The following is a 22,077-nucleotide window of genomic DNA, read 5'->3' as shown; positions in this document are numbered from 1 at the left end:
GATGCCCAATATCCATGTGGTAAACGTTAAATGCTGTAGCTGTAGCTGGAGCTGGAGCTGAGCAAGGCAAGGCAAGGGAAGGGAAGGCAAGGCGTGCTGTGAACATGAAGGCCAGGCAAATATGCAGGCTGCTGCTGTTGCTGCTGCTGCTGCTGCTGCTGCTGCCCACAGCCATAAATTTGTCTGGGCCATTTGCCTTATGCTGGAAATTAATTCATTATCGATTTTCAGCTGCTGCTACTGCTGCTTTTGACCAGCTTAACTGTGGCCATTAAAAACAGGCAGTAACAGTTGAACGGACCACGACCACGACCACGACCAGGACGAGGGCCCGGACGAGGACCAACGACCAACAAACGATGCCTTCAAGGAGCATTATGAATGGATCATTTACAAAGTCAACACAATTAAAATACACGCCCAAAAACTGAAAACCGCACTGCAAATGTAACTTTAAATGCTAATGCGAATATGAAACCCTTTTCAGCTTACAACAAACCATTCAAAGCTGACGGAAGGTGGTAACAGGTGAGAGTTTTGGTGCGGAGATCGGCACAAATGTGAAATGTATTACGTAAACAGAGCCAATGACTTGAGGCAAACAATAACAAATGCAAACATATCCACACACACACACACACACACACACACACACACACAGATATGCCACTTCAATTTGTGTTCTTGTCGCTGCACATAGATAATATTCTTGGCGAAGTTGAGTCAGTTTGAAGCTGTTTTTAGGTTAAGCGAAACTTGCACTTTCAGTTGAATTAAACACGATGGTATCGATAGTATATATTGTAACATGATGTAATATCCGTATCCGTGTTTTGTCTACACGTCATTAGTCAATTGGTCTGCGCTACTGCGTCACCAGTTGTGCCCTTGAACCTTGAACCTTGAACCTTTTACGACAAAAACTGCTGAGCGCATATACCTAGTAGAGTTCACTTGAATGATTGATCGTATTTTATAATTTTATATGTCTTTTTTCATTTTTTTTTTTTAAATTATATGGCTACTTTTAAGGATCGATGCAATAGTTCAATTTGTTGCAACATCGGTTCAATTGTGTATTTGCAGAGAGACTTTTATTTTTTCCACTCGATTAGCATTTAATTTATTTTGTTTTTAATATAGCAATGGAGAAGAGATTTAATTTACGGAAATAATCTATAAGCACGGCAAAGTCGCGTATACTTTAAGATTCACATCTAGCGCAGGGGAATTTGAATATTACCAGCAAATAAAACAGAAGCAGAATTAATCTTAATTGGATTGAATGTGTTTTTGAAGTGTGGCTTAGAAAATCGATGTGCCTTTTTTTTAAAGGGATTAGCGCAGTCTTGGGGCATGTAAGTCTTTATTTAATCGAATTTGGCACGATGAGGCAAGAAGCGAATCGAACTCAAACTCAAACTCGAACTAAAACTGAACTTCCGTGCGAGCTGGCCAACCTTTTATTTAATTTGATGTGGTCAAAGTTCAAAGGTGAACACCATGTCTGTGTGTGTCTGTGTGTGTTTGGGTCCGTGTATGTGTGTGTGTGTGTGTGTGTGTGTGTGAAGGATTATCATTTATGTAAATGGACTCCGTTCGCCTGAGAACTGTCGCATTTGCAGAGGGACAACAGGCAACAATGTATTAGAATTGCGGTTGTCATTAGGCAAAATACGTGCGTTTAAATTTGCTTTTGTGGTTTTTTTCGTTCTGTTTATTGTTGCTGCTGATGGGTTTTCGGTGTGAAATGCTGGCCACATAAATAATGCAAGCCAATATTCCATTATGAGTAATTATGTGTGCTTTGCTGCCGATCCGTTGCTGTTGGGATCTGCTGTGCCACAACACACCCACACACATGCAAAGCACACATATATTTTGAGGGACATTCAACAACGTTCAAAGTCCTTTACAGTGTATATTTGTGTAGTTTAGATGTGTGTGTGTGTGTGTGTGTGTGTGTGTAGATGCTCTTTGGCCACAATCACCTGCCAGCTCCCACGACCCCCTTTCCACAGTCTCAGTGTGTGCCTAATCGGGCAGAAAGATGTGGGTGGGCTGGTGAGTGTTGGGTATTAAGTGGTGGGCGGTGGTTGGTGGGTGGTGCGTGGTGGGTGGGTGGGTGGTTGGTGCCAACTCTTTTGCTCTACTCTGTCTCTGTCTGTGGGCAGCCAAGCGGCGGAGACGCGACTTCTCCCTTGGCATTTTATGAACTTTGCGCTACGTTTTGTTTATGTTACTTTTTGCATAACGACTCAACAATGACTGCTTCTTGGGCAGAGGCGGGGGCGGGGGCGCGGGCGGTTGCTGAGGCGGCTTTCGGGGCGCGACTTCTGACAACACCACTAAATTTTCCACATTGAACTTCAAGGTTAATTTATTTTATTGTTTCAGTACGTTGCGCCCAGTTGCGCGATTTGTTCTGTTCACGATTTTTGTTTCGTTTTCCCGCCGGAGAGAGTAAGCTGGTCTCTCTCTCTTTCTCTCTCTCTCGCTCTCGCTCTCTCGCTTTGTACTGTTTGCTGGTTGCTGTTGCCTATGGCATCACTGTCATTTGATTTTTGAGTTTTTCGCTTGATTATTTGCTCGTTTGGCAAACTTTTCCCTCAATAGCTTGAGACCCTTGCCTTGCCCTGCTCTGTGCTGCTCTGTGCTGCTCTGTGCTGCCCTGTTCTGCCCTGTTCTGCCACCCGTTGTTAGCGATAAAAACAAAAGTAACTAAATGTTGCCACTTAATAACTTTGTTGGCTTCGATAATATGGTGGAAATGGAAAAGCACAGCTGGCGAGCAGCTTAAATGTTGATCATCTTTACCATCATCATCATCATCATCATCATCATTGTTTTTGTTTTTGTGCGCAGTTTTGATGATCTTGAAAATTGTTTATAATTACGAGAGTTTGAATAGTTTATGTTTTAACTTGTTAAGTGTTCATATCAATTATTCACTTGCAATTCAATTGCATTTTTGCACATAAAAAACATGAATCTAATGAAAACAGCTTGTGCGCCAGAGACATTCAAAGTAAACATATATATTATAGATAGCAGAGAGATTGTAAAGATTTCTAGTCATCAAACCAACCCACCAACCCACCAACCCACCCATCCATAGAGCAGAGGCCAAGGTTGTTCTTACTTTGGCGAGTGACCTTCAACGCGATTATCGCGTTCTGTAAAAATCGATTCGACTCTGGATACAAATCGACTCTATGACGAAATTCGCAACCAAAAATAAAAAACAAAATGAATAAATATATAATTGTGTCATTTCTGTCTCTTTGTGGCACCTTGCATAACATTTATTCTTTGTGTATGCCATGAACGAAGTTCGGCTCGTATTATTTGATATATTTATCAATTTCACTTGAGTATACACATTAAAATCTCTATGTGATTTATGATATGATTTTCAGCTTGGTACTGTGAGCGTTTATTGGCTTAAATAACACCCAGTCCTCAGACATACCCAACTGGATGTCTCGCTGTCCGTCTGATGGTCTGCCTCTCTGTCTGTCTGTCTGTTTGTCTGTCTGGCAGATGGAGTTAACTGCTAATCATAATAAAGCTCTGCACATGATGCTCGTTTCTTTTGCTGTAGTTGTAGTTTCTTTTGAGCTGTTCTCGACCACTGAACGCCATCCAGACCGACCGCTGTCAACTGCAGCAGCAACTGAGTTTTCGCGAGAGCTCTCTCCTGTGGCAGTGGCAGTGGCAGTGGCTGTGGCAGTGGCATAAAGTTTTCAATTTCCGTCCGCGCACTGCGAGCATCCGGCATTCAAAGCAGCTCCCTGAGACATGAATTATTGAAGTATCATTCGCAGTCTCAGTCTCAGTCTTCGTCTTGCAGTTGCAGTCGCAGTCGCAGTCGCTGCTGCAGTTGTATGCCGGTCTCTTAAAGCAGCTAGTACATAAATGTTAACACGCCCGGTTTCTGATGGCCAGGTCCTTGGCTTCGTTTGGACCTGTGAAGTTTGCCGACTCATGCGGCAAGGGGTACAGACACCTGCGCCCATATATATATGTGTGTGTGTGCGCTGCAACTTGTGTCCCCAAAGCTGTCGTCGTACATCAAAATGTTGTGCCACAGTCGAAAGCCAACTGGGGTCGAGTGGGGGCTGATGTCGTGAGTTGAACATGTATAAAAAGTCAACGCATAAAATTTAAACAAGCTGCTGCAACAATGGTTAAAATGTTGCCCTTTTTGTCTCCCCTAATACCCGCCTTCCAGTACTCCCCCCCACTCGCATTTTTTTGCTGCTGTTTCGTTTTCATTGCAGACTGTTGAATTTTTGAAGCGTATACGCGATTTTTGTGCAGTTATTTTTTTGTCGACTGCCGCTGCCAGCGATACTAAACGAAAATTGCCGTCACTCGCTCGTTGTTGTAGCTGTATTGTTGGCATTGTTGTAGCTGCAGTTGTTGTTGGTGGCACATGCAAACCGCAACTGATAGCCGGGGCAAGTTGAGAGCCGAGTGCGTGGCTAAAGCGCTGATGCTGTTGCTGCTGCTGCTGCTGCTGCTGCTGCTGCCCCTGCGGCCCATTCTCATTCCAATCGCCCATCCCGTCCCATGTCTGTAATGTGACACTTTGCGCCATGCATACCCGAAAACACCGCCAGCAGCAGAAGTGGCAAAGTGTGTAAGCAGCCAGTAAGCGATTCCCCTTCTTTTTTTTTTTGGGTTCTGTCAGTATCCCCGCTTAAGGCACACGGCAGTTAGCCTACGGTGGCTGCCAACTTGAATAGAAAGATATTGGCAAGCATTTTGAACAGCCATCGGCAGTTATCGTCGGAACTATAGTGTGTGAAAACTTCTATTTCGAACAATAAATGCAATTTCTTGTATTTGAAAATTAGTTTTCTTGGAAAAAAGCATCCACTTCACCTCGAGCTGGATTTAAAAAAATCAAACAATTCGCAGAGCCATAACTTTTTTTTAAACTTTCAATACATTTTGAGTTTCTTGTTTTTAGTATTCAAATAAAAAAGTAACAATAATTATTCAATTCATTCAAATGTGATTGTTTCCACGAGAATGAAAACTGAAATTTGTTTGCAGCTGAATTTATACGAATTAATTCATGTCGTATCAAAATAATATCGAATTTTATTTGTTTCAAGTCAAGTGCATTTCGCACGCTTTCTTTTTTGTGTTTGTTTTCTGTCTGTGTCTGCTGGGTGAATCGATTTATATTAATCATTCGCAACGTGGTCCCAAATTGTTTCGAGCATTGACAGCACTTGGACACTGTCTTACTGCTGTTGCTGCTGTTGCTGTTGCACTTTGCCTTTGACTTTAATTTAGTCGACTGACGCTAAGAGCAGAGTAGAGTAAAGGTTGAGCCTTTAACCTAGCTAAGCTGCAAGCAAACTCACCCAGCAGTAGAATGAGGAAGACAGCCTTAATGACTTGACAAGGGTAGGGCTAATACTCATTTCTCTCTCTCTCTCTCTCTCTCTGTATGTCTCAACACACTCTCTGTTCTATCTCCGCCTCTGTCTCCCTTTCTCTGTCCTGCTGGCTGTTAATAAAAGCGCACAAGATGCTTGCAAATAAAAATAAAATTATAATTAGACAGTTAACAAGGGCAGCATCTGCATTAAATAGGCTTGACGGCCTGGGCTTTGATTTACGCATTGCACATAACCCCAGGTCACACAGACACAGGCACAGACACACCCATTCACACACACACACACACACACACACACACACACACACACACACACACACACACACACACACACACACACACAGAGATACACTCATATATACATGTGCACATAAACGTCAACGATAAATGTAATTTGGCCAAAATGCATTTGCTAATTAAATGACACCCAATGGGTTGCTTGCTAAATACACTATGACTAATTATAAGGCAGCAGGTAAATGAAATTCCAATGCATACAAATGCTCCATACATATATATGTATGTGTGCTTAGTTGAAAGGCACAAATGGCAATCCGTTTCTATGGTTACTTTGGCACCTTAAGCTGATGGGATCATTAGAAAAGCACACACGAGTTGAGCCCTTGTCACATCAATGAAATTAACATTATTGTACAAAGTATAATGGGCCCTAAGGCCTCCCAAAACCCGTCCCCCTTTCCTGGAAAAACTGAATACGTCCTTGTCAACACAAAAACCAAACAAACACTGAGAAATTAAAGTATGGCCATTATTACAGCTAGTTAATGCATAAAGCTTCAAATTTCAAACTAATTATGTTTATTAAAGTTAAGGTTGTGTGTCGCTCAAGAAAATAATAGAGTTGGATCAGATGTTGTTGTCTTTTGTGCTCCCCTTTTTAAGGCCGTGCGTGGAGGGTTTGGGATGGGAGGGGGGGTTGTGTTTTGACTCATGTGTAATCGGAACAAATGTGAGCTGAGCCGTGAAAACGAGAGCTGTGTTTTGGTAGCACATTTCCCATAACCACTATGTGTATACATTTCCTGTTATACTTATGTACACACATGTATATATATATATATACATATATATGTATACAAATGCTCCTCATTAAAATAAATTCACAGATCTGCAAACAGAATCTAGTTTTTTCTACACCCTAAAAAGGCCTAAAAGACCTGTTTGTGCCAGTTCCAAAGTGCCAAAATTGGGGCGCTAGAAAATCGTTAACATACAAATTTCATATATATTTCATACAGTTTTAAAGATAGAGTCACCTTAGGTTAGAAACATAGATTGCTCGTGATCTTCTCTTAAGATCGATAAAAACATCTGAACGGCTACAGTTTTGGAGAATTGTCGCCACATTTGAAAAGTATCTTACCACTAATTCCCTTTAAAGGTTGACATACTTGATGGCTAGACTTGAAAGCTACAGTCACCAAAAAGTCCTACAACTTAAGAGCTTAGATTATCTAACTTGGAACTCTAGCTCTAAACAAAATAACCTGGCTATATTGGCATCGGAGTATTTCTCTGTCGGTTACAGCCGATGGCAAAGTGTTGACTTGTTTTTATTTACGGCTTTGAAATGTACGTGTTCCAAGAAAATTGATTCGATTAATTGCGTCAATAAATTCCAAAATATAAACTGTTTGGTAAAAAAAAGAAAAGAAATAACAGCAAGTCATTATTATGGCCAATGCAAATGGACATTACAGACAAAGCAAACAGTCAGAAGTGTTCAAGATGAGCCATGTTTTCGTAAGCTGAGGGGATTTTAAGGACATTCCCATTATCTGTCTGTCTGTCTGTCTGCCTGTCTGTCTGTCCATCTGTCGGAGTGTGTCAGTTTGTGTGTGTGCGCCTCTGATTATCTATTTATATGCTTATCTTAATGTTGAATACCATTATGCGCCTAATTGGTGCAATCAAATTGTCTTCCAAGTTAATTAAGTGCTCAGATGCTGATTCTGCTTTCAACCTGTGAACTAATCTGGGTAATAAGCATGCAAATAATTATAGCACTGACTGTCTGATTGACTGACTGAGTGACAGACGGTCAATATTGTATATATATATATATATATATATATATATGTATACATTTATATTTTATTATATATATATATATGTGTATATATAATGAGGATGTTTCTGAGCCAATGATTATCTAAGTACTTAAACGTGTTCTTCCTAATTCGGCTTACAAATAAAATTCACATAAAATGTCCGCAGAGGCATTTTGTTTTAGTGGTAAATTTTTAATGCAAATACCAGTTCCACTACAGCTGCTACTGATAACGTGAGTGGTGAGTGGTTTGTGGTGTGTGGTGTGTGCTGTGTGGTTGGTTGGTTGGTGGTGTGGGTAATGTGGCTAATGCCACTCAAGCTCGACGGCTGTCACATTAACAATAGACAAGCGACAGTTGTGCAACGCAACGCAACGCAACGCAACGCAACGCAACACAAAACAATACAAGAAAAACGCACAGAAAATCTATTTACTCTGTAGACGGTGATTTAATCGCTGAAACATTTCTGCGAGCGCAGACAATGTGAAATGTTTTTATTTACTTTTGATTATCTACTTTAAGATGACAACAAAAAAACAAAACAAAACAAAACAGCAAAAACAGTTGCAGCAGCGCAAACAAAACACAGTTGAGAACTAAGCCAAGTAAGGCACACACACACACACAGTTGGTGACAAGACATTGACAAGTGATCCTTGGGGAGGAGGTGAGGTCGACAGAGTTGGCGGCAGAAATAACAAACAAATAAAGCGCAAGAAAAAATATCTATAAAAAAAGGACAAGCTGCGGAATCGGCAACAACAATAATATGGCTAACACTGAGCTTATGGCCAGGTTTAAATAGTGCACCAATATTTGTGCGCAGGCTGCACACACAGTTCGACAATATTCACTTAAAAGTGACTTTCAGGAGGAAGCATCGTCGATCCCATAAAGTATTATATATGAATTATTGATCAGGATATACAAGCCACACTCTTAAAAATTTAGAGGTAAGTAGATATATATCTTGACACAATATTGATCATTTGTTTGTATATCCAGGCTCAGGCTACTTACAAGTCCAGCTCTCTCGACTAGATCATTTTTACTTGCTGTCAAACTCACTAAAAACAAAAAACACATTATTGATTTGTGGTTGTGGATGGCTAAGGGATTCCTTAGTGTCTGCCTGTACGTCGATGTGACAACAATCGATCAATACAGATCAATAAATAAATATAAGCAGATATAGACATAAAAAATGTCATATTTTTTGACTACCCTTACTTACTATGGCAATTTAAATAAGCTGCTTGGAGTTGAAATCAAACTAACTTTTATAAAAAAATGTACACAATTCAATACTGTTGAAAATATGTAAAAGATCAATACAACATTCCGATTACTAATGTTAATAACAGAAGATATCGATACTGCGCTCGATACCTTTACTTAAGAATACATTGAATAAATTCTTCTTAGTCTAACCGCCAAACCTAGTGCATCACTTTTTGCCGCTTTAAAAACCCAACAAATACCAATACCGATAACGATACCGATCACGATCATGATCAGTTGACTTCTATAAGTTTTGTGTTGGACCTCGCAAATGCGATTTTTTTTCCTCTAACTGCGGTCTGTTCAAATGTAAACGCAGGATTGCGGTGCGACTGTGTCAGCGTGTGTGTGTGTGTGCGTGTGTGTGTGTGTGTGTTGATAAGTGTGTGTGGGTAAGTGTAGGTAGGTGGGTAAAAGTGTCAACATGGCCTGTCGCGGCTTATGAATAGCAAAGCGGCGAGACGCAAACAAACAACAACAACAACAGCAGCGACAAGAGCAGCAGCAGCAGCAGCAGCAGCAGCAGCAGCAGCAGCAGCAGCAGCAGCAGCAGCAGCAGCAGCAGCAGCAGCAGCCACACACAGCTGAACAGAATGGAACACAGAACACACCTGAGTGTAAACATAAACAAAACAAACAATGCAATTCGTGTTCGCATTCGCATTCGCATTCGCCTCTCGCATATGGGCCATTCTACATTCTACATTCCATACCCATATCCATAACCATAACCATGGCCATAACCAAATTGTGATTGTGGAATGTGCGCCCATAATTTATGGCAAACGGATGCAGATATGAGCGAAAGGTGACAACGGAAGGCCACACAACAATAGCAATAGCAACAGTAACAGCAACAGCAACAACAATGACAGCAGCAGTGGCAACTGCAACAAGTTAACAATAATAATATTCCAAGTTGTTGGAGAAGACAAATCAAATTGCAGCTTGAAACCAAAATATCGAGAGTTGCAATGCACTGAATTGAATACACTGAGCAATAAAGTGCGCTCAATAATCTTAATGCAGTCTCAGTAAATCACCGTAAAATATCGAATATTCATCTGAGACAGACAAATGCATGCATATACATGTATGTCTGCATATTGATGTAAATATCAAGCAATTGCTTATGAATATGGATCTGAAGATGGTTGCCCAATTGCAAGGTTCATCAGGATAGAATTGCTGATATTTGCCCATCGGGCTGGCATCTTTATTGGCTATATCATACATATATATTTTGTCAAGTCTTTCTCTACACACTTTTCATATGTCAACAAATAGAAACAACAACACAGACTTGGACAAACATCGATGTGAACTATGTGTGTGTGTAAAATTGAAATTCATAATCTAAACAATTCAAATTATGAGATATTGTTTGTTTGGGTTCTTTGTTTTTAAATATTTATGATTTTGATTTTGACAGTGTAGCTGATGTTATTTTTGTAGTTGCTGTTGTTGTTGTTGTTGTCTCATGACACAAGTGACAAGCTCTACAATGTTGCAGTGACAGATGCAAGTGCAATTATTGCATTTTTTTGTCAATTGCGCAAAACATGAAAATGTTCAACTCTCTCTCTCTCTCGTTCTAACCCCAACATAATATATATAGATATGTCTCTGAATTGTTTTCCATTTTAATTGCTTTCGAACAAGCTGGGTGGGTTTATTTTGTTTTCGCAAAGGGGCCAGCAGAAGGAAGTGATGAACTACTAAATATATTGATAGTCTGCAAAATGTATATTTACATAAACAACATATGGAAAGGGGGTTTTTGATGTTGAGTGGGCAACGAAGCGTATGCGCAATGTAATTGCCAGTAACTGTTTGGACGGCACTATCAGTGACCTTATCCTTGCGTCAGTGTGTACACATATATGATACTGACAAAATTGCATTACGCAGTTACAAGTGTTGTAAATAAATTTCACATTTTAATTGCGGGTGTGTGAATGCTTCTAATGCAACTGTGCCTGGCCTAAATAGTTCTGTCCCAGCATATTCATATGCGTATAACATTCATCATCAGTGTGTATGTGTGTGTGTGTACGTGTTTGTTTGCTTGTGTGAGTTTATTCAAACACACACACACAATGACATTCCTAAAACAAGCACATTAGAAACAGTGTTAACTGTATTTAAATGGCAATTTGACATAAATACAATCGGTCGGCATGTAAAATGTAAACATCTGACAGCTCATGGGAATCCATGGCCAATTATGTGCACTGAACAAAAATCTGTGCCCAATTGCATTTGAGTGCGTTTTAAATAGATGTGCATCGAACTTTGGACAAGCTAACCAAAATGGTGCCTCAAATAACATGGCAAGAGACTTCGAACTTTGGCATTACTTAAATGCAAAATACAAGATTTTTCTAATGTCAGCCAATTTAATTTATTATAATTGTTGAAAATGTAATATATATCTTTGAAATTTGTTGTTGATCAAATCAAAATTAGAAATTTGTGCAGATATATCAACTGTTAAGTCAAGTTGAGTATTTGGACTATGAAATGGATTTTCTTTTAGATAGATATTTCCACTTAGACAAATACATAATCACAACCAATCAAAAATTCATTTTTTTTTAGAACATTTCTGGATTTCAATTCGATTTTCCAAATCTTGGTCAATTTTCATCGGTGTGTGGAGCAATGATAAACAAGTTGACGGCAATCTTATATATTTTTCTCAAGTTTTCATTTGTACATTTTTTTTTGATGTAAGCCTTAGCTTAAATGAAAGTGATACGTTCACTCAGTGCATGATTTATTGCTAAGTGCACTTAAGGGATTGGTTGAAGACTCCGTAATTAGAGTAATCGTGAGTATTTTTATTGGGGGTTTAAGTTGTTGATTTTGCAAGAGTAGATTAAGTGATAATGTTGTGCAATGGTTGTTGTTGCCTTGGTTCACTTACCGTTCACATAAGCGGATACATCAAAATCCTTGAAAGCCTGCTGCTGATTCTGCTGCATTAAAGCTGTTGGTAGGCTCCCATTGGAATCAGTGTCCTCGGTGCTGGCATCACGTTTTAACCGAGCGGACGTCGGCGCCTCCGCCTGACGATGGCGGCGAGCACTGGCAGGGGATATTGCATCATTTCCGGCCGCCTTGGCTGGCTGAGATGCCGCCAGTAGAAGAAGCAGAAAAAGGAGAAGCAGCGTTGGACGGGTGGTCACCCGGCTGGGTTGGGGCAGCAGCGTTCGCCTTTTGGGCATTGTTGGTACGTGCATGGTGTAACCACTGCCACCGCTGCCTCCTCAAGGCGTCTCCAGCCGATTTTCGAGTCTCTTTGGTAATTGCAGGATATGCGCAAAGAGCGGCGCGGCGCGGCAAGCGGAAACGGATATAACGCGGCAGCAACCGACTTTGAATGTACTGTTGTCTTGCCGTTCCTCTTACTGTTGTTGTTTTTGTTGTTCGTCACGCACTCTCACACACACACACGCACACACACTGAACACACACACACACACAAACACACAAACACAGACACCACTTAATGTTGTACTTGGCTTTGGACTCCCCGAGCGGCCATCAGGCGGCAACTTCGACCACAACACACAACGCAAACAAAAACAAGAAAAACAAATGCCAACGAATTAGAAGAAAACGTTTTTCAATCTATGCATATATATATATATATATATTTATATATATATCGATATGCTCAGCGCGTATATATCTAGTCTGTGCTATTTGGACACAGCTTGGTCTTTGAGTTTGGCTTCTGGCCTCTGGCTTGTGGCTGCCGACGGTGGCGATTGCGGATCGCAAGTGACGCCGTTTAGCAAAGCCGGCGTTGACGGCAAGCGACAGAATGAAAGGACTCTGGGACTCTGACAAGCAGGACACCACCACTGAACGCGACGTGTTGCGTGGCCAACGTGCGAGGCGCGATTGAGCCAGCAGTGTGCGATACCAGTCCTATAACATAACACAACATCGCATCGCATCGCATGGCATGGCATGGCTGGCATGGCATGGCATGGCATGGCAGCAAAGGAATCGCTACACGCTCGTCTTTCGCAACTCGTAACTTTAAGCCGAGCAGCGAGCAGCCCGAGCTGCCAAACGGACCGAGAACGGCGAACAACCCGAGCGCTGTTTTTAGTGAATGAAGCATGTGCTCGTCGTCGTACCCGTCCTCGTCCTCGTCCTTGTTCCCCTGCTCGCGCTCGTCCACATCGCTCGTGCGGCGCCTGCGCCGGCACCATAACAAGCACACACACACACACACACACACACACACACGCACACTCAGCGTCGCACACAGAAGGAAAAAACGGCATTAGTCGGCAGACGATTCGATATGGATATCAGCGCTTCGAGTGCTCGAGACCTGCGAGTCCTGCAACGGAAAGGACTAAGGACTAAGGACGACAGACGTTGCAGGCCATTTGCTTGCTACGCCGTGTCTCCATCATTTTTGTCCAGTTCCAACTGACTGACCTTTTTAGACAGTTCGCCCAGTTGCCACAGCTTGAACTGCAACCAACTCTAAACTGCCTCCCCTTTTTTTGACCCGCAATTGGCATCGAGTTGGATGTGCAACCAGTGAGTGGCCAGCAGTTAGTTCGAATACTCCCCGAATCACAGCACGACGACGACGACGACAGCAATTAAAATATTTGCAATTGATTTTGCTTGCTAATTTGATTAGCCATTCGTTTGGCTTCGCATACGTTTGTATCTGCATCCGCTTACGCTCTAATTCAACTGTCAGTTTGTCCGTCTGTCTGACTGTCTGTCTGATTCAGCTTCTGGTGCTGCTGCTGCTTCTGCCGTGTGCCTCTGGCTCAAATTACGCATCGCTGAGCGTAATCAACAAATCAACACGCCGCAAATATCCGTAAATATGTTGCGCAAACATTTGCCGCCAAAATTTGTCAATTTTCGAGAAAAACGTCGCCCACAGTTGCAAACAGACCGATGCCAAAGTGCCACCGTTAAATGAGTATGTATGTCGGTGTGTGTGTGTGTGTGTGTGTGTGTGTGTACATATGTGTGTGCCTGTGTCTATCTTATTATGTGGCTATAGCGCTGAGCAGCACAATAACGACACAAGCCCCAAAAACGCCATATAGATATTTTGTATTCGGGACGAATTTTGAATCTCGGATGGAGTAATTGAGTTTAATGCCATATTTTATGATTATATATTATCCTAGCATATATTTGTATTAGTTTATTGATTTCACTCATACAATTGCATATAAATATTATATTTATCGGAATCGTTTTTCTAATTCATTCATTTTATCATAATCCGTTAATATTTGCCCGAAACTAGTAGATCTTTCGATCTTTTAAGATAAATACTACGACTACTATTATCTGCAACGTTCACTGCTTAGGTAAATCTTTGGGTATGGTCGGCATAATCCAGCCGATATATAAATTTCACGAATAACTAAAAAAAATCTAATAACTACCCTAACAGTTTTTGAGAAATAAGAGTCCAATATCAATTGCTGCTCGTTGTCACAAATTCATCAGGTTCCGATACTGATCTTAGTCAGTTTGGTGCGCACAACTTGTTATATAAAAATGTTCGTCAGACAAGAACTCATATATACATATGTCAAGGACATATTTACATAAGCTCCACTGTGGGTTAACTGATTTGGTGAGAAGTCTTCGAGCAATTTCTTCCATACTTGTCGCTATGGATGTACAAATCAGCCAAATGGAATATTTATATTGGAAATAACTGTACGAGTATTTGCCTATGTACACCGCAGCTTGTCTTGCATTCCCGTTTTGTAGTCTTAATCTGTTCTTGCCTGCGAGCAACGGTAATTGTAAGTTTCTTATGATCAAGACCTTCTTCGATGGTTTGCTTAAGCTACTTTCATGAAGTAAGAGTCAGTCGCTTTTGGTCGCTTGAATCGCGTAGTATAAGTGCATGCATGAAGCGGACATATATTCTGTATTAAATACAAAGCTCTGAATAAATATAAACGTCAAGTTATAATATATATATAAATATATATTTAAGTATATATGAAAAGTATTTCACAGTGTTCGACGTTAGATTCATTAACATATATGTGTACATCATGATATGTACAACACACGCAGCCATATTCAGTTGCGCATCTGTGTAACTACAACAAGAACAAAAAGAAGAAGAAGAAGAAGAAGAGCAACAGCAGCGACACAAGCACAAACACATTATTAGCCAAAGACCAGGCCTGTCAGCTGAAGTGCCATTGATATTAATGTTTGTGCGCCCAGCAAGTTAATCTAATTAAAGTTGCCAACTTATTTTGCTGGCACACGCTGAAACGCAGCTCGCCAATTGTTTGTTTGCTCCGTTTTGTTGTTGCTGTTGCTGTTGCTGGTTGATGTTGTTGTTGTTCTTGTTGCTGTTTTTATTGTTATTGTTGTTTGCTGTGTTTTGTTGGCAGCTCGTTGTCATTGTTTTCGCATTATATATTTTTATTATTATGAAGTCGCCGTTGAACACTGGACTACTTGCATAGCGCGTTTTATATATCCTTCTGCTGATTGCCTTCGGCTTGGAGTGAAGGTTTTTTTTGACGCCAAATGTAATTCGCTTTGTGTCTACATTAGTGGCAATCGGACAACTAATTGACTATATTGTTTTGTTTTTTGTTTGTGCCTGTTCCTTTTGTTTTTGTTTTTGAGAGAGGTGCATTTGAAACCCCAAAACCGGATGCGGCTATGAATTGTTGCCTAATAACTGCTGCTGATGGATCGATTGCTGTTGTTGTTGTTGTTGTAGATTGAGGCCGAGTCTAATTGGACGTATGGGGCAAATCCGATCCGACTGGCTTATGCAACTCGCAGCGGTACATTTTAATTGGGTTTGCACGGCGGGTTGGGGGTGTGGCACGTACATTTAGCAACGCGCGAAGTGCGTCGGAGGTGGACCATGGACAATGGACAATGGACAATGGACAATGGACAATGGACAATGGAAAGTGGATAATGGATAGTGGACAATGGACAATATATAGTAGCACTATTCCCACTGTTTTTTTTTTTTTTTGGCCGCTTCTGCATTGTGTGGCATAACTCATGCAGCAGCAGCGACAGCAGCAGCAACAGTCGGCAAAAAGCGTGGCGCAAATGCAATTGCCGTCAAATTCAATTTGCCGGCGTCGCACTGATGGAAAGCCACTTGCAGCTTGGAGCCAAGGCACGGGCCACAGATACGCAGCAGCACCAAATTTTGACCCTCATTAGTTTCAATAAGCGGATGGAACCTGTTCCATTTTGGTCTGGAGCGCCGCTGTATACAGCGTCTGTTTGGGCAGTTTTTCGATTAGGATGCAGAGCACTTTTAGTAGCCAGGATGTTGGCAAAGCAATAAAGTCGACGCACAACGCCTAAATGCACAAAATGACAATTCAAAAAACCAAAAACGAAAATCGAAAATCGATAAACAAGATTAATTGTGCTATGAAGCCAGACATTTATTTTAAAGTCAGTGTTTATGATCTTTAGTTGATGGGTATATGAAATAAATAAGAGCTTGCATTTTTTGCTATCTTACAAATCTAAAGCATTTATGTAAAAACTCTTAAACGTTTCTTATTTTAAACATTTTAGAAATTATTTGGAAAATCCAGAAAAATGTCGATGTTATTCTGAAGTTTCTTTTCATTTTGGATGAATCCTCAGAGAGTCAGTGGCAACAATCTTTGGGATGATAGGCGCCCAGAAATGTTTTGCAGGCGTTGCAATAATGCCTCGTGATCCGGCAGCTATCCATCAGATACGGATACCAACAAGCGCAGCAGCACCAGCTAATCAAATGGGGGATGGGGAGAATTGTGTCAAGTATGACAGTTACATTGTATGCATTGGTCTCGCCAGACTCACCCAAATAAGCACAGCCAGAGCGCCCAGCAATGGGCCCTCATATTCGCCGTGCGCTGCAATCGTGTGCGTCCTTGCTTGCCACAAGCAGGACACACAATCGGACAGGCCTGGAGTCCGAACTGAGGCTGCGGAGCCAACGCAACGAAGCCTATCCAACAAACAGAGACAGAGAGAGAGCTTATCATTTAGGCATCATTTAAGTATCATTTAAACATATGTTGTCGAGAGTGCCCGGCTAGTAGATGCCTACAAGCCCAAATATTTACTTGTCATAGATCGAACACGTCTGCGTTATTCACACAGATGATCAATATTTTGTCAAAGTACATCGAATACATAGAATTAGAAAGCAATATGCGTTTGTCTATATCGATGTTGATTATGGACTGAAATGAACTTGATTTGTGCATAGCCAACAAAAACTTATTCTCCAAATTGAAAGTTTCTAGCTCTAATGGTCTCTGAGACTTTGTGTTGACTCTGTTCAACTCTGGTTACTTACTGCGCACCTGCGGCAGACTCGAGTACTGCCCATCAATTGGTAGCTGCTGTGTCGGCTGCTCAGCCAGCTGATGCCGCTCAGGCCGCTCATCGAGCAGTTGACTGCTCAAATGCTGGGGCTCGGCAAAGAAGGTGCGACGGTCAGCGCTGTGCGATTGTGGATTGCTCTGGTGCAAAGTTGTCGCATTTTGGATAATGGCATCATCGTAGGCTGGCGGATACTGTGGGTCTGCGATGGGTGCGTCTTGACGGCTTGGACGCAGCACCGGCTGACTTGGATCCTGGCCCTGGTACAGCATGCGATGCTTTAGATCGGCCATGCTCGGCTGATGGCTACTTTCTGCCATTTGGCTAAGCGTAAATGCAGCTCACAGCTTTTATTCAGCAAATGCTCACACAAAAAATAACAAAAAAAAAAAACTTAGAAAACAGTTGCCGATAAGTGTCAGTTATGTCAGTTGTGGCTGTTGTTGTTCCAGTTGCAGTTGCAGTTGCAACATAATTGAACTGCTGCGAGTCCGAGCAGATGACAGTTCGCATGTCACGTTCATCTCACGTATCACGTATCACGTCACGTATTTTGCACGTTACGTATGCGCCATGTCGGCCGGAATCCCAGTGAATATTGTCAGCTTCCGTTTCATTTCCGGCACATAACTTTTGTAATATGCTCTTGTTATGCTCTTGTTGCTCTTGTTGCTCTTGTTGTTGTTGTTGTTGTCGTCCATAGCGCCATCGCATATTCTGGTCGTACATATTTGCTTGACCCTTGACATACGCTGGACTTTACTTTGAACTCGGCAACTCGGTTACTCGACATCCTGACCAGGGTTGCACACACACACACACACACACACAAAAGCATTATACGATTTGTGCTCATCTCTCTGCATGAATTATGCACACAAATAATGTTGTGAGTTGTGGCCTTTAATTTTTAATTTTAAGCCAATCACAATTATAATCACTTTGGCATTTAAATTCATTACTCGCGTCGATTCATTTAATTATCGACACCCATAAAACCAAAAATTTGCAAAAATTGCTAACGAAAAGCAAAATCAAATTGGAACATTGTTGGATATACCCGTTTTTGGCGGCGTGCTCGGAAAATGAATAAATACTCCCAATTTTGTGCCCCAAGATTTAAAATTATGGCTAATATGTGATCTTATTGATGCTATCGATTTATTAAAAAAAAAAACTAATAATTAAAAACGAAATTTTAATAAATATATTCAAGCTTAATATAAATATAAATTTATAGAATTTTGCAAAAATGACTGCCAGTAGTTTTTTTTTAAGTGTATTACGATTAGATGCTGGATAATCAGAAAAACTCTTTGCATGATACTGTTTTCTAATTCTTATCTAATCGGACTTAAGGATTTCCGCTGCTTATAATCCATTCGATTAGAATCGAAAGCGTTTGCCATCCCTGAACCCAGCGCGACTTGACTTCAGTTCATTTTGAGTTGAGTTGAGTTGAGTTCAAAGTGCACTGCGTTTGTCTCAGTTTGGCCACGTGAGTTGTGGTTTGTTTTGTGAATTTTGTGTTTGTGTTTGGTTCAAGTTTTTCAATCTGTTCTAAGGAACTCTCCAACAACATAGAGTAATGGATGGGAGAGAGACAGATTGAAACTGGGAACTCAAGTTGCAAGTTGATTGAAGTTTCTGGGCCCATTTTGCATTTGATCAAGTTTTGCAACTCGTTTCCTGATTACCTTTACGCATTTATGGAAATTTATGCGAACAAAAACTAAATAGCTGCAGTAAAAATTGTATTCATATCCGTGTATATATATATATATAATTTGCATGCTAGCTGCTCCTAATCTCGACTCGGAACACTAGAATCCTGCTCGTTGATCCCATATTCATATTCCTAGCGGTCCCCATCTACCATCTACCATCCCTCATCCCTCATCCCTTATACGAGTATGTTTCTATCTCCATGTCTCCCCTGATGGCAATTCAAGCATGACTTTTTTATTCCTCACTTGGCACTGCATAAATTTTGAAGTCCATTTGAAATTCATTCGTTTCGCTTTGATGTTTGCTTGCCGTTGTTGCTCGGCTTTTGACTGTAAAAACTGAAAACTGAACGAAGCTTATCGATAAACGTTAGGTATCCGATTGCCGAGCAGCCAATTTGCCAACTGGTTTTGATGGCAACTGTTGTTGGAGTTGCTGGAGTTGCGTGCACAAATACCACTTGAAAATATAACAAAAACACCTGAGTTAAAGATTGCGACACTTAATTCAAGACCATTTGATTAGTTGGTGCTGTTTCACTTCGATGAAAATAACATGAAAACAGCTCATCAAGAATTGTGTTTTAAATTGACTTAACTCGGTAATGCTAATTTGAGATCACTTTGCACTCATTTCCACAATGGGTTTAGGCCCACTTACTTCATTTATTGTCTCATAAATACTAAATAATTCCGAAATATTTGATAAGTTTGGTGTATTTGGCGAAGAACAAACGGCATTTCCAAACGAGCCAGTCATCATTTTACTAATTAAGCACTGATTCCCTTTATATTGTTTTACATACACAACACCTCTTATTCTCCTTCTCTCTCACTCTCTCTCTCTCGCTGTCTCTAGCTCTGTCTCAGTCTTTTTGTGTTTCTCTTTCTGACGAATTCTATTTCATTTACAATTGAGCACTCATGCTCATTTATATATGTTATTGAGCGTTGAACACTGCGGCTTGAGAAAAGTGTGTGTAAACAATATTTTGTGTAATTGCAATTAGCGCAAAAAGGTTTTCGACTGCGGAAGTCGACGAAACGAACAAAAGGCGAACTCATTGAGGCACGAACGTACCCAAAGGAGCACATAGCCAAACATACACACACACACCCAAACACACCCACCCAGACACCCACCCAATTTTCGTGGGAGTCGAAGTATTTGCGCTCTTCGTGATGCGTCCGTGCGGATTTTGGTGTTGAAATTAAACGAAATCATTATTAAGGCACAAGCCCACTTACACACACAGAGCCGACACACGGCACACACACTCGAGCATACAGCTATTGTCGAATAAAAATCAATGGCATCGGTTGCCAGCAGACTTGAGAGACTGCAATCCCTCATCAAATACATTGTATACCTATGACAACGGCCAACGATTGCCAGTCATTTTATATATATATTTCTATATATATATATAGAAATTATTAAAAATTGTCCACAATCCCAAACAATAATAAGAAAATAATAATTTATATTTGAATATATAACGAGAAGACGAAGAAAAAATCACATAGCCATGCAGAATGAATGGCAAATGTGAAATTGCTCACAACATCTGAAAGGAAATTGGTCGAATGCCAGTTAATCCTGTGGAATAAGTACAATTTCTCGGCACTTAAGGCAATAATCACACAGAACTTATCGAACCATTCACAGGGGACTTTTCAATGGAAGAAGAACCTAAAAATCGCAGACTTGCACTTAATCGTTAATACAAAGCAAAAGAAAGCAGCTGGAAGACAGTTGACTTGTTAATTTGCTAAAAAAAAAAATAAGAAAAAAAAAACATCAAAAACATTGTAGGTGTGCCTTTGTAAGTGCCAATGTATGTGTGTGTGTGTGTGAGTGTGTGCGTGAGCGAACGGAAGTAAGCACTAAAATAAGTAAATAAAAGGAAAGCGTGCTGGAAAAAAGTAAAGTAAAGTAAAGTAAAGTAAAGTAAAGTAAATGTTCGCTCGTTCGTTCGTGTAAAATAGTTGAAGTTATGAGCCAAAGCAACCAAAGAGCAAAAAGCGACTTACACGCACACACTCAGCCACTTCAAGTGCACAGAATACAATGTGTGTATGTCTGTGTGTGTGTGTGTCTGTGTGTGTGTGTGTCTGTGTGAGTGAGAGTAATTCACATTTCAAGCACGTTTCGCTTTTATGCTCTTAAATGGCGAGTGTATCTGTGCGATGCCTTCTATTCGTCTCCGCTCCTCCCTTCACATTCTTCCTTCTGTCTTCAGTCGGTCCGTGCTGTGGCAAAACGATAATTTTGTTGATGATGCTATGATTATAAGTTTTAGTCCAAGCTCCAAGGTTCTAGCCCAAGCTTCAAGTCGAACAATGGGCGACCGGCGAGCGTCACCACCGCAATCAAGGGTTCAAGTAGCGACGTTTACATGTGTGTCAGGATACCCCGTGCCCCGTGCCCCGTTCCGACCCTTTGCCGCTCCACACGGTTAGAGTATCTGTATCTATTTCTAAGTAAATTACACACACACACGCAGCCGTAACGTCACGGGACACGGATGCGGATGCGGATGCGGACGAATGGAGAAATTGGTGGGGCTGGCGTCGCATCCTTTTCGCGTGAATGACCCACATAAATAGCCGCGTGGTGAAATCGGTCGTTTTGCTACCCGCTCCAGCTCCAGCTCCAGCTCCAGCTGTTGGCTCGGCTTCGGTTTTATGAGCACGTACCAAACAAAGAGTTGCCCAAAAAGAAGAAAAAAGCATCATACCAAATACAAAAACAAATTGAAAAGAAAAGAAATTCCACGCACACACACACAGAGACATCTCTTCTTCTTCAGATCACGCAGCATGGGACGTAGTATTTTTCATTATAAACTTGAATTGATTTCGCCCCGATTTTCTTTTTCATTTTCACTCATTTAACGATACATTTCCTTATTTTCATTGTCTGACTTCCATTTGTTTTGTGCTGCGTCAGAGAAAATCCAACGTTGAATATATTCCGCTATTCAGCCTCTACAATTGGCAAAAGGATCCGATTAAGCATATATATATATATCAAATTCATCAGAAATATTTATTGATGAAAAAAGACCAACAATGATGGAAAATAAACAACTCTCTATTGTGGAGCTTAATCCATTCTGTTCAATTTTGCAATCGGCTTACATTTTATTTGTCTCTTCGATTTGCTTTATGTCTTTAT

The 22,077-nt window shown here is 40.9% G+C and overlaps 2 protein-coding genes across 2 annotated transcripts in view; both read right to left on the bottom strand.

Annotated features, from left to right (window-relative positions):
* LOC6564600 (probable serine/threonine-protein kinase tsuA) overlaps positions 1-12,237 on the bottom strand; it is a 45,577-nt gene extending 33,340 nt beyond the window's left edge. The window contains exon 1 of the mRNA XM_043216233.1: positions 11,705-12,237. Within this exon, the coding sequence (XP_043072168.1) occupies positions 11,705-12,020 (316 nt within the window). The 5' untranslated portion in view covers positions 12,021-12,237. The remainder of the gene's footprint in view (positions 1-11,704) is intronic.
* Positions 12,238-16,254: 4,017 nt separating this feature from the next.
* LOC6564601 (lipopolysaccharide-induced tumor necrosis factor-alpha factor homolog) lies at positions 16,255-17,452 on the bottom strand. The gene is made up of 3 exons (XM_001991231.2): positions 17,144-17,452; positions 16,642-16,789; positions 16,255-16,565 (listed from the first exon to the last, which is right to left on the bottom strand). Exons 1-3 carry the CDS (start codon positions 17,439-17,441, stop codon positions 16,445-16,447), a joined length of 567 nt encoding a protein of 188 aa, XP_001991267.2. The 5' UTR covers positions 17,442-17,452; the 3' UTR covers positions 16,255-16,444.
* Positions 17,453-22,077: the final 4,625 nt, after the last annotated feature.

Source organism: Drosophila grimshawi, unplaced genomic scaffold (genome assembly GCF_018153295.1).
Source record: "Drosophila grimshawi isolate 15287-2541.00 unplaced genomic scaffold, ASM1815329v1 contig_848, whole genome shotgun sequence".
Taxonomy (NCBI): Eukaryota; Metazoa; Arthropoda; class Insecta; order Diptera; family Drosophilidae; genus Drosophila; species Drosophila grimshawi.
Note: the sequence above shows the minus strand (reverse complement) of the source record. Positions and strands in the feature narration are given on the sequence as shown.

Bases quoted from the DNA above. Each gene is read 5' to 3' on its own strand.
- LOC6564601 (XM_001991231.2), bottom strand. From the start codon at position 17,441: ATGCTGTACCAGGGCCAGGATCCAAGTCAGCCGGTGCTGCGTCCAAGC. The intron at 16,790-17,143 runs GTAAGTAACCAG...TTTGTTGGATAG, and splicing joins GAGTCTGCCGCAGGTGCGCA to GCTTCGTTGCGTTGGCTCCG. The intron at 16,566-16,641 runs GTGAGTCTGGCG...CCATTTGATTAG, and splicing joins CTCTGGCTGTGCTTATTTGG to CTGGTGCTGCTGCGCTTGTT.